The 16363-nt window shown below is 31.7% G+C and overlaps 1 protein-coding gene across 2 annotated transcripts in view; it reads right to left on the reverse strand.

Annotated features, from left to right (window-relative positions):
• Positions 1-16363, reverse strand: part of CSMD3 (CUB and Sushi multiple domains 3) — a 1097972-nt gene that overhangs the window by 111411 nt on the left and 970198 nt on the right. For both annotated transcript variants that reach the window (XM_007468748.1, XM_007468747.1), the window contains 4 exons: positions 15583-15701; positions 14420-14489; positions 9429-9545; positions 6175-6384 (listed from right to left, as the gene is read on the reverse strand). In XM_007468748.1, the coding sequence (XP_007468810.1) occupies positions 6175-6384; positions 9429-9545; positions 14420-14489; positions 15583-15701 (516 nt within the window). The remainder of the gene's footprint in view (positions 1-6174; positions 6385-9428; positions 9546-14419; positions 14490-15582; positions 15702-16363) is intronic.

Here is a 16363-nt window from a genome sequence, read left to right on the forward strand (position 1 = left end):
GAACTCTGCAGGCCAGAAGGGAGTGGAAGGATATAAAGTGATGAAAGAGAAAAACCTACAACCAAGATTACTCCACCCAGCAAGGATCTCATTCAGATTCGATGGAGAAGTCAAAAGCTTTTCCGACAAGCAAAAGCTAAGAGAATTCAGCACCACCAACCCAGCTTTACAACAAATGCTAAAGAAAGTTCTCTAGGTGGGAAACACAAGTAAAGAAAAAGACCCACAAAAACAAACCCAAAGCAATTAAGAAAATGGTAATAGGAACATACATATTGATAATAACCTTGAATGTAAATGGATTAAATGCCCCAACCAAAAGACAAAGACTGGCTGAATGGATACGAAAACAAGACCCATATATATGCTGTCTACAAGAGACCCACTTCAGACCTAGGGAAACATACAGACTGAAAGTGAGGGGATGGAAAAAGATATTCCATGCAAATGGAAATCAAAAGAAAGGTGTAGTGGCAATATTTGTATCAGATAAAATAGACTTTAAAATAAAGACTGTTACAAGACATAAGGAGGGAAACTACATAATGATCAAAGGATCAATCCAAGAAGAAGATATAACAATTATGTTTATGCACCCAACATAGGAGACTTCAATATATAAGGCAAATGTAAACAACCATGAAAGGAGAAATCGACAGTAACATAATAATAGTAAGGGACTTGCAAACCCCACTTACACCAATGGACAGATCATCCAAAGAGAAAATAAATAAGGAAACACAAGCTTTAAATGACATATTAAACAAGATGGACCTAATTGATATTTATAGGACATCCCATCCAAAAACAACAGAATACACTTTCTTCTCAAGTGCACATGAAACAATCTCCAGGATAGATCACATCTTGGGACACAAATCAAGCCTAAGAAAATTTAAGAAAATTGAAATTGTATCAAGCATCTTTTCTGACCAAAACACTATGAGATTGGAAATCAATTACAGGAAAAAACGATGGTGAAAAACACAAATACATGGAGGTTAAACAGTGAGCTACTAAATAACCAAGAGATCACTGAAGAATCAAAGAAGAAATTAAAAATACACGGAAACAAATCACAACGAAAACATGATGACCCAAAACCTATGGGAATCAGCAAAGCAGTTCTAAGAGGGAAGTTTATAGCAATTCAATCTCACCTCAAGAAACAAGAAAAATATCGAATAAACAACCTACCCCAAATTTAAAACAACTAGAGACAGAAGAACAAAGAAAACCCAAAGTCAGTAGAAGGAAAGAAATCATAAAGATCTGAGCAGAAATAAATTAAATAGAAATGAGGAAAGCAATAGCAAAGGTCAATAAAACTAAAAGCTGGTTCTTTGAGAAGATAAACAAAATTGATAAACCCTTAGCCAGACTCATCAAGAAAAAAAGGGAGAAGACGCAAATCAATAAAATTAGAAATGAAAAAGGAGAAATCACAACTGACACTGCAGAAATACAAAGGATTATAAGAGACTCCTACAAAAAACTATATGCCAAAAAAATGGACAACCACAAAGAAATGGACAATTTTCCAAGACTAAACCAGGAAGAATTAGAAAATATAAATACTTATCACAAGTAATGAAATTGAAACCATAATTAAAAATCTTTCAACAAACAAAAGCCCAGGACCAGATGGCTTCACAGGTGAATTCTATCAAATATTTAGAGAAGAGTTAACACTGATCCTTCTCAAACTCTTCCAAAAAATTTCAGAAGGAGAAACACTCCCAAATTCATTCTATGAAGCCACCATTCCACTGATACCAAAACTAGAAAAAGATAACACAAAGAAAGAAAATTATAGACCAATATCACTGATGAACAGAGATGCAAAAATCCTGAACAAAATACAGCAAACAGAATCCAACAACAATCATACGCTACGATCAATTGGGATTTATCCCAGGGATGCAAGGATTCTTCTGTATATGCAAATTAATCAATGTGATACACCACATTAACAAATTAAGGAATAAAAACTATATGATCATCTCAATAGATGCAGAAAAGGCTTCTGAAAAAATTCAACACCGATTTGTGATAAAAACTCTCCAGAAAATGGGCATAGAGGGAACCTACCTCAACATAATAAAGGCCATATATGACAAACCCACACCAAACATCATACTCAATGGTGAAAAACTGAAAGCATTTCCACTAAGATCAGGAACAAGACAAGGATGTCCAGTCTCACCACTCTTATTCAACATAGTTTTGGAAGTCCTAGCCACAGCAGTCAGAGAATAAAAAGAAATAAAAGGAATATAAATTGGAAATGAACAGGTAAAACAGTCATTCTTCACTGATGACATGATACTGTACATAGAAAATCCTGAAGATGCCACCAGAAAACTACTAGAACTAATCAATGAATTTGGTAAGGTTGCAGTACTCAAAATTATTGCAAACAAACCTCTGGCATTCCTATACACCAATAATGAAAAATCAGAAAGAGAAATTAAGGAAACACTTCCATTTACCATTGCAACAAAAAGAATAAAATACCTTGGAATAAACCTGCCTAAGGAGGCAAAAGACTTGTACTCAGAAAACTATAAAACACTGATGAAAGAAATCAAATATGACATAAACAGATGGAGAAATATACCATGTTCTTGGATTGGAAGAATCAATATTGTGAAAATGACTATACTACCCAAAGCAACCTACAGATTCAATGCAATCCCTACCAAGCTACCAATGGCACTCTTCAAAGAATTAGAACAAAAAATTTTACAATTCGTATGGAAACACAAAAGACCCTGAATAGTTAAAGCAATCTTGAGAAAGAAAAACAGCTTGAGGAATCAGGCTCCCCAACTTCAAAATACACCACAAAGTTACAGTAATCAAGACAGTATGGTACTGGCACAAAAACAGAAATATAGATCAATGGTACAGGATAGAATGCCCAGAGATAAACGTATGCACATATAATCACCTAATTTATGACAAAGGAGGCAAGAACATACAGTGGAGAAAAGACAGCCTCTTCAATAAGTGGTGCTGGGAAAACTGGAGAGCTACATGTAAAAGAATGAAATTAGAACACTCCCTAACACCACACACAAAAATAAACTACAAATGGATTAAACACTTAAATGTAAGACCAGACACTATAAAACTCTTAGAGGAAAACATAGGAAAAACACTCTTTGACATAAAACACAACAAGATTTTTTTTACCCACCTCCTAGAGTAACGGAAATAAAAACAAAAATAAACAAATCAGACTTAATTAAACTTAAAAGCTTTTGCACAGCAAAGGAAACCATAAACAAGACAAAAAGACAACCTTCAGAATGTGAGAAAATACTTGCAAATAAGACAACAAAGGATTATTCTCCAAAATATACAAATAGCTCATGGAGCTCCATATGAAAAAAACAATCCACTGAAAAAATGGGCGGAAGACCCAAAAAGACATTTCACCAAGGAAGACATACAGATGGCCAAGAGGCACATGAAAAGATGCTCAACATCACTAATTACTAGAGAAATGCAAATCAAAACTACAATGAGGTATCACCTCATGCCAGTCAGAATGGCCATGATCAAAAAATCTAGAAACAGTAAATGCTGGAAAGAGAAAAGGGAACCCTCTTGCACTGTTGGTGGGAATGTAAATTGATACAACCACTATGGAAAACAGTGTGGAGGTTCCTTAAAAAACTAAAATTAGAACTACCATATGATCCAGCAATCCCACTACTGGCCATATAATACACCCTGAGAAAACTATAATTCAAAAAGAGACATATACCACAATGTTCTTTGCAGAACTATTTACAATAGCCAGGACATGGAACCAACCTAAGTGTCCATAGACAGATTAATGGATAAAGAACATGTGGCACATATATACAATGGAATATTACTCAGCCATAAAAAGGAATGAAATTGAGCTATTTGTAGTGAGGTGGATGGATCTAGAGACTGTCATACAGAGTGAAGTAAGTCAGGAAGAGAAAAACAAATACTGTATGTTAACGCATATATATGGAATCTAAAAAAAAAAAAAAATGATACTGATGAACCTAGTTGCAGGGCAGGAATAAAGAGGTAGACATAGAGAATGGACTTGAGGAAATGGGGTGGGAGGGGGAAGCTGCGGCGAAGTGAGAGCAGCATCCACATATATACACTACCGAATGTAAAATAGTTGGCCGGTGGGAAGCAGCAGCATAGCACAGGGAGATCAGCTCAGTGCTTTGCGATGACCTAGAGGGGTGGGATAGGGAAGATGGGAGGGAACCTCAAGAGGGAGGGGATATGACCACATGTGTATGCATATGGCTGATTCACTTTGTTGTGCAACAGAAACTAACACAGTATTGTAAAGCAATTATACTCCAATAAAGACCTATTTTAAAAAAAACAGAATAAAGAACTAGTGAAAAAAATAATATAAAATTCAGTGTAATTCACAAATAATTAGTGATCCTTGTAATACACTGTGGCACATGTCAATAATATTAATACAGCATTATATCAACAACAGTAACAAATGCTATATCTTTTAGGATTAATATTATTATGGAAATAGTGAATCTTTTTTCAAGGACACATTGCCTGAGAAATGTAGTTAATAAAGTTCAGATTCTAGTTTTACCTCATTCAAATAAGAATACTGCCCTGAGAGGTTGAGGGAATTTGACGGCATAGAAAAGAAGATGAAGTCAGGTTCACCAAGCCCTGTGCACTTGCTAGAGAAGAACCACATAGATAGCTCTGAGTCCTCCAGCAGCAAAAAAGAAACTCAGTCAGTTCCCCAACTATTTTTGAAATAATTAGTTTCCTTGAGAACACTGCTAATTTTGTACCAAGAGGTTACAAAAATGATTCCTATTTTATGTAAAGGATGATGTGTGATATGCTGCTCTTAAATTACGTATGCAAGCATACTACAAACTGTAATCATTTTAGACCCATGTAGTTGGATGTTACAATGTCTATTTTAACTACTCTTAAATTTCCTTTTGTGTATATACTTTTATTCAGCAAATATTTATTGTGCTCTTACTCTTCTAGGCACTTGAGATACATCAATGAACAACACAAAGATGACTGCTCTGGTGGAGCTCACATCCAAAAGTATCACATACTCGTAAATCAACTATACCTCAATAAAAAATAATTTAATTTATTTATATATATAATTTAATCTTATAATAATAATATTATAATTATTATAATTTAATTATAATAAAATAATTTTAATTTAAAATTTAAAAAACAACACAAATATCACATACTCATTAAATCCTTAATAATTAGGGCAGATACATAATCAAAGTTTAAGTTAATTTTGATTAAATATTACAGTCATTGGAACTGCATTGTTTGTGTAAAATATCATCATAACTTTAAATATTTAATTTTAAATCTTAGACTTTTAAGATCTGAAATAGTATAGTAAAAATAGCTAAACTGCACTAAATATTTACTAATGATATACATCATGATAAATATTTTACATTCATTTTATCATATAAAGTTCAAAACAACTTATCTGAGAGGTACTATTACTAACGCCATTAGGAAAATGAAGAAATCGACTTGTGCCCTAGGCCACTTAAGACTGAACACAGAGAATCAGCATTTAAGCCTAGGTCTCCCAGCTGTATATTTTTCAAAGGGATGAAAATCATGCTCAAGGTCATGCAGCAGTTTTATACTAGAAATAGGCCTAATATGATTGTCAAATTATTTATTTTATATTCTCATAGCAATAGAATGGTATCAAGGAAGGTTATGTTATTCTTTCATTATAAAGTAAAAGAAAATAACTTTACATATAGTAGATGAGTACCACAATATATCTTTTCAATATACTCATTCTGGTATAAAAGCAGAGATAAATCTTGCCTATCCACCATGCCTTGCTTGACTGCCTTGCCTTCACTTGCTTAATCTGACTGTGTATTAAAATTAATTCAATCTTTTTTTCATGGTTAGAATTTGTAAGGCCTCAGAAAGACATCATTTCCCCCCATATAGTTGACTGAAAATAGCATTATTTAAAACTCTTCCTAACTGAAGCTTGCTTTGATTCAGGTTCCTTTTTTTTTTTTTAAACACAATATAGAAAATGCTTAGAGTTAGATCGTTAATAGCAGTTTGGAGGCTAAAAAGCTTTCATATTTTTATTATTCTTCTCACCTTGGTATACAATGTGGAACCCTTGTTTGTTTTGTGAATAGTCACTGTGAAAATACAAGCTGGTTTCATGGGTCGTGCTAAATAGGGAAGATGATATTTGAGGACCACTAAGTCGGCCAATAACAGTACTAGTTTCTGCAGATCCACTTCTTACTTCCAAATAATCATGTATGGTTTCTGTAGAAAAATTTATAAACTGCAGATGCACACCTAAGGAAGAAAAACAAACATAATGCTACTCTATTTTTTTTACCAAATTAAATGCACACATATACACAAACACATGCTCGTCTTAATGTGCTTAAGATACATTTCAATTTGAGTTGAAAGGCATACTCTCAAGATCTGGGCCATGGGTCTGCTGTCTGCCCAGGACAATTAGCTGTGCTATAGTTGAAAGTAACAGAATACTGTTCTCAAATGCCCACTATTTGTCACATGGGAAAATCTCATTTTACTACATTGTCACCATAGCAAAACTAATCAAGAAAGTGACTTTCTTGCTCTTTAATACCATTTAAAACTGTATCAACCAATTTTTAAAGATTAAAAGCCACTCAATAATTTGTATTTTGTAAAAGGGCAATTTGAAGCCAAAATATGATTACAAAGTTTTATATATTAACATAATCAGATTTCACGACTGTGTTAGAAATGAGTCATATACAGGGTATAAATCAACTTCTCCAAAATATCATTTTCAAGCATGTAATTTTCAGCGTGCTCTTTTAGTATTTTCTCATCAGAAGATAAAGCCAAATTTTATGTAATATTCCCAATAAAATCTAGGAGTTATTGCTATATGCTGTCATATTACAAAATAGTCTTAATATCTTTATAAACATAACTAGAATATGAGATAGTTAAATATTTCTGGGATGGAAAAAATAAAATAAAACCTTTATTGAGGTATGTTTCCTTAATTCAATTACTATTTGATTTTTACTGAATTTGATGTTTTTTTTCCAAAACTACCATTCTTCAAATTGTTAGTAATAAAACCTGACATTTATTTTGTTTTTTTTTTTTGCTAGGCACTGTTTTAAGTTTTTATACATGCTAACTTATTTAATGCTCATAGTTACGAGAATGAGGAAACTGAGGTACAGGGAAGCTAAATAATATGCTAAGTTTACACAACATCCTAAAAGAGGTGAAATTCAAACTCAGACATTCTGGCTCCTGAGTTCTTGCTCTTAATAACTAGTGAGGTTCTCAAGTGAAGTCATATTTTGTTCCTGGAAAAAGAGTTACGTGGAAATTCGCTGTTACATTGAAAAAGAGTTCCATGAACAAATAAATTTGGGAATTACTGAAAATATGCTTTAAAATATTAAACACATTCCTGAACAATCAGACAATCTTCTTAAAACTTTGAATGCACTATCTTAATATGTGAGGCTACAAGAAGTGCATATTTTTCTAAAATTTTCCTGAGCCCCTTTTCACAAATTATGTTGTCCATAATTGTTTCACAGGCAAGAGAAAATACTTCTTTAACTGTTGATGTGTATTCAATTTTCTTTTAAACATTTATAAATTATCTATTCAAATACATTAGAAGCAATATTTGATTTAGCCAAAACTCAAAGAAAACAGTGGGATTATTTAAATGTAACCAAATCAGAAATGGTCTCATGTTTTCATTTCTAAAATAGAGAAAGAGAGGTGCATATTCTTTTTATTTTTAATAAACTTGGTTTTTAAAATCAATGAAGCGTTAGCAAGAGCTAAGTTGAAAGTGATATAATGACACTATTGCAAATACACGTAATAATTTATTTTAAAATAATTCACTTAGCTCAATAAGTGACATGGGATGAGCCCTCTTAAGTGGCTAGTAAAAGACATAAGGATAACCATACTGTTTCAAATCTATTATTCATTTATTCTCTTTCAATCAAAGGGCATAGAATTTGACTACAACTTCAAATTAAGGGTATTCCCATGTTGTAGCCAGAATAACTCTCATTAGAAAGCCCTCCAGCATTCTTCTCTCAGTGGCCTACTGTTCTCCCAAAACCTCAGGCCAGTCATATAGTGTTCAAGTTTGTTGAAATTCTTTAGCTTTCTTATCTGCATTTTTCCATGTGTCAGTCTGTTTACCTAGAATTTCTTTCCTGTTTCTCACAAACTGACCCTCTTTTTTGGGCTTACTCTTACTTATGTTTAAAGCCACAGTTCACACATCACTTTCTCTGACAAACCTTTTTTTGCATTTCCTGGGCTAGGCTAGATGCCTGTGTACAATTCTGTACTCTTTATTATACTTCACTGCAATAACAGATTTAACTATCTTCTCATTGTGACTGTAACTTAACTGGGAAAAGGTACAAAGTCTGTTTTACTATGCATTTTATCCCTAGCACCTAGCACAATACCTGGAGTATAATGTGTACATGCTCAGTACAGAATTGTCAAAACTATGAGTTTCTGTGAATTTATGTAAAACATTTCAACATGAATTTTCATTCTGAGGCTATAGATGCTTTTGGGTAAATGAGGTACCTAAATTTAGTCCTCAATAAGTGAGATAGTACAGAATATCTTAATTGCTCTAAATCCACCAGGTTTGTACTTCAAGGTGTATCTACTCATCTTATTCTTCTGTGATTTAATGAATAATTCTACCCTTAATCTAACACTTCTATTTATGCATTTACAGACTAATGGGATATAAAAAAGCTGCAAAAGAATATGTTAGTGACACAAGAGGGAAAAGAATTTATTAAATGTAATATATATATAATGCAATATATCCAAACACTGGCAATTGTAATATTAGAATTAGAAAGGTATTACATCTACACGGGTATTTAAATCTAACAGTAGAAAAATTGTACTAATACTTTCCAAATGTAAATCTTATTTATTTACAATGGCAACTGGATTCAACAGATTACCAGAAAATAATTTATCTATGTACTGCTGGTTTCAACAAGTAGAAAAGAGTTACAGAAACAATTATACATGAAAACCATGTTGAACTTAATCATTGCCACACACATCTAACTTAGGCTATATCTGTACATAATGATTGGAAAGTATCATAAAGTTCATCTATTTATCATCTATGCATGAAATTTTTAAATGCCCATATTCTTTCAATTATCCAAGTACTCCAACTGAAATGTATATAATCCCAAACTATAATTTGTGAATATTTCATAAGCTCTTATTAGACTTTGTTATTTCTTTTTAAGGATGCATTAATGATATAAAAATACTCTTTCACGTGTTTTTAATATACATACCAAAACCTATGGGCAGCTTGATTGTCCACGTGCAATCTAAACTGCTGGGGTAGTTTCCAGGAAACCCAGGGCTGAGGATCACACCACTGAAATCTGACATAGCACCACCACACTGAGCTGCAAGAGAATAGAGGTCCCACTTAAGCCAAAGTACTTTACTGTATTAAATACAGACTGAAATTATTTCAAGTCTGAATCAAGCGTCTGAGTTAAAACTGGTATAAATCTGAATATTGTCAACTCTCATTCACCACGTACTAGTAATCGAATATAATCAATTGACAAGGCATTTTGTAAAATAGCATAAAAGGGTAACATATTTCTTTCCTCAGCAGTAAATACAAGCTAAATCAATTATTGTACAGAAAGGAGTAGCTCATGTGCAGTGAATAGAATCAAACAAGGAGCACATATCCTTTTCCATAGCAAGCAGTACATTTCTCATCCTGAAGTACTTTTAGAAATGTTGTGATTCATTCAAAAGATAATATAATTTATAGTAAAATCAAGCCAGCAACATAATTGATGAAGGATTCATTTTCACAATAAATGAATTCATTTTCCTCTTTTTGTGAGGAGGCTGAAGATTTTTAAGAAAAATATTGGTTTCTATCGGTAATATGCAAGGGATTCACAGACCATCAGATATTGTCTCACTTTATCCTAAAATAATCTGGACAAAAAATAGGGAAGTATAAAACAAGTAAAAAGATGCACCCATGTTTGAGAACTTAGGCATAAATGTATGCTTTTTGTAGAATCCCTATGATACTGATTTACAATTGATAAGCTAGCCATAAATTATAAGAACAAATAATTACCCAAGTTTTAACTTTTACATGATTAGATAGAACTATTTAACATGTATTAATAGACCAACTGCATTTTAGAAGCTAATTCTTTCCTCTAAGTATATATTTTTATCATTTTATCATAGAAGTACTAAAATACACATCTCAATTGAGGGTTGAAGAATCAAATTTCATGACTGCACATCAAGTTTGAAAGTTACCCATACACTTACCTACAATTTCATTCATTTATTTATTGTTATGAATAGCAACAGATAGATAATCAAACTTCAGGTTATATATCATAAAGGCAAATTCAGTAGAACAATTTATCAATGTTCTATGTGATATCAATAGCCAGTTTGACAGCTATCTTTAACTATGTGAACTGAATAAATTATGTATAAACCAGAGTTTACTAAGGGAATATATATAACCTTGTAGTTAATGTGCATATAAACCTTTCTTTTGAAGTTGTAATTACCACTGAGATCTAAAGATACACCTTTATATTTTTCAATCCTCAAATCTCAGTTCATCCATCTTTAAGCCAGAGCAATCTTCAACATATATAAACCACTAATGTTCACCAATTCATTTTCCTAAAATTTGATTGCCCACATATGTTCATTACACAATCTGATAATTAGGGAGTGGTAGAGAAAATATTTTGGCCAATGAAAAGCACTTTTAAGTTTCTGGCAAGAATGCTATTGTAGGTTTGTTTTGCTTTATTCTGAATTTTGAGTGAAAGAACACAAGGATTCTTTTGCTTTCTTGCCTTCACTATCTCAAGTGTTTGAGCTGTTCACTGTCCCTCTAATTCTGTCGTTTTCCATCTCTTTAGAAATGAGCTGAAAATCCTGGCCTCTGCATTGCGCACCTTTCTAGAGTGTAAATCCCAAAATCAGAGAAGAAAGAAGGAAAGAATAAAAAGTGAACAGATAATGAAAGAGAAAGAAAAAGAATAACAAACCATAAAGGACGAGAAGAAAAATCCAAAAAGCACATCTGCCTTTAGCTCCGTCCTCATGTCTATTTTCTCAGACTCTGCAATTTCATGCACCCCTAGGCCTTGATAGAGAATGCTGTGTTTCACCAGAAGTTTCACAGTAGACTTTTTTGAGGACCATTATACTGTTTTTCTTAAGGACACAACCATAGCATAGTCCTCCGAGATAAAATCATCTTTGATTCTTCCTTCAGATTTGTCTCTATTATGTAAAAATCTCAAGTGACTTTTCTTTCCCTCCATCAAAACATCTGGCAGATTGTTTATTTTCCAGTTCATGAGACTGTAACCTTGATTCCTGATGACTAGAGTTTTAAGACATTCTCTGAATCAGCCTCCTGCCTTCAGTTTCTCCTTATGATATGGCCATGATGTCAATTTAGACACTTTGTCTATCAAATATAGTACAAGTTTACTGTCCAAAATTTATAAAATACAAAAAAAAGAAAAGAATACAAAAGAGATAAGAGTGCTCTGGAATTCCACTACCCATAGATAGCCTGTCTACCTTTATATTCTTTTATTTCTCTGCAGAAAAATGCATATGCACATATATGTGTTTATATGTTTACGTATATAATGAAAATAGGATCATACTGTGAATCACTTTAAGCCTTGTTATATTTGACTATATATTATAAACTTTGAGTTATTAAATATTCCATTATAATGTCCACTTCCTTTTTCCCCATTATTGGACGCTTAAGTTATTGCATATTTTTCACTATAATAACTACCGCTATGAATGCCCTGTGTATTTCAGGTTCAGTACTAAATACTTTTATGCATTCTCTCATTTAATTCTCACAATGGGCCTATGAGGTGGACATTACTATCCCATTCAACAGATGAGCAAACAGAATAATACATTTGCCATACACAGTTACTGTACCTTAGCTGAAAATCAAATGAAGATATATTGGACATCAAAATATAAGTATTTAATACAGTTTCATACAAATTTGTCCTATATAATAAAATGTAAAATTTCAGGTTAATTTTATTAAAATATCACTTCCATCTAGTACTTCCCTTGTTAACAATATACAATGGAATACAGACTTAATCAAAACACAGTATTCTACCTAAAAACTGAGCAATTTGTTAACAGTAATAATTGGTGCTAGTAATATAGCAAGATGGAAATTGTCATATCAAAATTGAGTGGTATTTAAATTGATACAACCTTCTGAAAGCAATTTGGAAATATTAAAGCTTTTAAGTAGTTATATGCAATGACAGGAAGGCACATGAAAAACACTTATAAATAAAGAAATGTGTGTAAATGTGTATCAAATGTGTATAAATGTATATCAAAAAGACAAAAAAACTAAGCTAACAAAAGAGACTAACTATACAAATTAGACTATGTTATGTGCCATAAAGACATTTTAAAAATCAAATTTTTGAAAACACGTTATGGTATGGGAAATTCTTCTAAGTGAATGTCAAGAAGGAAAACATTATAAAAAAATATACATACTGTAGAATCCCAAAACTTTAATTTGTTCATTAAACAATATTTATTGGATGCCTACTTAAGATAATAACTGTTCTTGGCACTGGGGATAGAGTAATGAACAAAAGACCAAAATTCTGCTCTCATATCAGCACAATATATATAGTAATTATTTTGTCCTTTGTACTCTTTTATATTCTCAATTTTTATACTTAGTTGGATATACACACACATACGGACCCCACATACATAACACACACACACACACGTAAATGGCATTATCTGTATATATAAATTTTTATAATATGCATTATATGTATATATACAATTTTATAACTGGTATTATATGCATAAATGATAATACCTGAAGAAATATATCATTCAAAAAATGTCATCCAATCTAAAGTCTGAATGCTTTTAATATCTTTTGTCAATTAAACACATTCTTACTCTTAAACATTATTTTCCAGTACTCTCCAACAAAAATTGCACACATGGTACATAGGCATTATGGACTGAATTGTGTCTCCCCCCCAATATTCATATGTTAAAGCCCTAACTCCCAAATGCGACTGTATTTGGAAATGAGATACCTTCTTTAAAGGACGTAATTAAGGTTAAATAAAGTCATAAGGGTGGAGCTCTAATCTAATGGTACTGGTGTCCTTATAAGAAGAGAAAGAGATAGGAGAGCTCCTTCACAGAGAAAAGACTATGTGAAGATGTAGGGAGAAGATAGTCTTCTACAAGCCAAGGAAAGAAGCTCTTGGAAGAAAACAACCCTGCCAGATCCTTGATCTTGAACTTCTAGCTTCTAGAGCTGTGACAAAATAAATTCCCGTTGTTGAAGCCATCCAGTCTGTAGTGTTATGGCAGCCCAAGCAAACTAATATAATACAGGTTTGTTCACTGTACATTGGTAAGGTATACAAGTCACACAAATTCTTTTGTTTTTGCCCTTTTTCCTACTCAGAAAGGGTAGTCTTCTTCATTCATTTATCTTAATTACACCTATCATCCAAAACTCTTTGTAAATTTTATGGACTGAATATATTTCCCAATGACTTCAGTCAATACCAATCTCATCTTTCTTAAATTCTATCACGTAGTCAATGGCATTATTTAACACTAAATTATTCTTATTTCATTTCTTTTATTTCTACAACTCTAAATGGTAAACAAATGTTTTAATTATGGAGATCATATCTCAAACTTTTTTTTTCCTACTCTATAGAGCCCAGTATATTAATGGTTGCATACAGACACCAAAAATTTGGGCCCATACTTTCAAAGCCCCAAGTGTTCTTTTGATACATCCTATATCTCAATTGCCTGTTACCAATGAAGACATCTCATGGGGTGTCATGCTCCCTTTGGTAGACTCCAGCTTCCTTATCTATTTTGGCTCAATAGTAAGCAATAGTATATTTTCCTGATCTATGAGTACTTCTACTACATCATATTGAGAAAACTCTCTGGGAATCAAAAAACTTAATACCTTTTCTCAATTTGTATTTTTAAGTCATCCATTGATATTAAAGTTTGGGGCAAAAAAAAAAAAGTAAAAATTTAAAATTAAAAAAGAAAAAAAATGTGAAGCATTTATCTCAAAATATAATTTCCATAAAACCTGACAAAAGGTAAACTATATGTTTGAACAACAACATATATAAGGTGTACCTTTAAAATTTGATACAGCTAATAAATGATTTATAGTTCTTTAACTTACCCAAACAAATTGGGATTGGGTAATTCCATCTTCTCACAGGCCCAGGCATGCATGTAATATGAGAATGACCCTATATAAACAAGACAATGCAGTTCAGCACACATTTTTAAAAGTGTAAATATAACATAGGATAGTGAATGATAATTATGAAAACAAACTTAATAATATATTACATTTTAATATTTTTCAACATTACTGGAAATATTAGTGTGACTTAAAACAAGAAAGGTAATTATATACACTTGTGATAAAATGTAAAAAATAACAAGTTTTGGTAGAAAAATTAAGACTCTATATCACATTAAAACTGTGGTTTTAACATTGTTCTACCAAAACATTTTCTACTAAGGTACTGCAATAATTATATGAAGGAAATGGCCATATATATAGTGATTTATAATAAATTACAATAATATTCAAGGTGAGATAGATTAAAAAATGATTATAAAATTCTTTCATAAAAATGTGAAAAGTCAACTGAGGTATATTAAATTTTAAAGTCCAGAAAAACTTGATATCACTTCTGAGACTAATAATTGGGGTTACAAGTTTAAAGACTATAAATTATTCATTTTTACTTTTCTTTCCTCTAAGGAATTTATTTACTTAACATGTGAAATTCTGTCTCAATTTTTTTTTAATTTCTTAATGGGTCTATGCTTTAGGGAGATTTTTATGAGGTCATAAATTGAGACCTTCTAAAACACCTACAGAAGAGTATTAATATAAATATGTAAAGTCAGAATATACATTGCAAATCCACAGTTTTAGCAAAACTTATTTGTAGTTGATTTTTACTGATTCGGGGAATTTATTATCATGGAAGTTTCATTTAATGCTTTAAGTATCACTTTCATTTTTATTTCAAATTCTGAAAATCCAGGAGTTCAGTGGTCACATCCAATGTGAACAGAGAGAAAAGTGAAGGTTTATTTTGATTCAAAAATCATTTTTGGTTATTTGCAAACACAACAAATTTATTCATTCCAGCAATTTCTCTCATGAATATCTCACTGACAAATTGAATAACTTTTGATTTAATGTTAAATTATGCAGCCTGAGATCAATATTGTTTTATAACCTGTGTATTATCAATGATTAGTCTGTTAAAATATTCTGAAAGTGTAATAGAAGTCAAAGCTAAAAGTTTAAAATAGACTTACCTGAAGAGAATAGCCTTGATCACACTGAAAGGATACTACATCACCAACCATGTATCTGTCTCCAATTTTATTCCCACTGCTAGGAGTTTGTGGTTCAGGACAGGAATCCAAACCAATAGCTAAGAATATTTAGTGATAATAATATAAGTAACTTTCAAATGATGAATGTTTAAATCACGCATATTAAATTACCAAAACTGAATATTGATGTCATTAAAACTAGATTTTACATTGAGACATTAAGAATGTTCTGTGAACAAGATTTAATGGAATATGGTTAGAGCAATGTGCTTTGGACCTCCACCACAGAACTATTTCAATTTTCATGGCACCAACCATTAATTAGCTGTGTGATTATACGTGAATTCTTCTTTAACTCACAGCCTAAATGTCTTCTGTGAAACGAAACTAAAAATTCCTAAAAAGAAAATCCCTAAGTAAAAATAAGAATAATAATTTATTGTGATAATAAAGTGAAATTATATCTGTAAAACATTCTTAGTAAAATGGCTAAAAAAATTACTTGCTATTTTGTCCATATCACCTGGTACCTTCTTCTGAGAGGGAGATTATGATATAATTCAAAACACTTCCATTATTTTTACATCAACAACTTATTTTTCAACATAAAAGAATAAAAGCATACAAAAGTAAAAGGTTTTTCTAAAATGATTCATTTAGTTTAGCATTTTTAATTGAAATATAGTTGATTTACAATGTGTTAATTTCTGCTGTACAGAAAAGTGATTCAGTTATATATATATATATATATATATATATA

This window comes from Lipotes vexillifer, unplaced genomic scaffold (genome assembly GCF_000442215.2).
Source record: "Lipotes vexillifer unplaced genomic scaffold, Lipotes_vexillifer_v1.1 scaffold1679, whole genome shotgun sequence".
Taxonomy (NCBI): domain Eukaryota; kingdom Metazoa; phylum Chordata; class Mammalia; order Artiodactyla; family Lipotidae; genus Lipotes; species Lipotes vexillifer.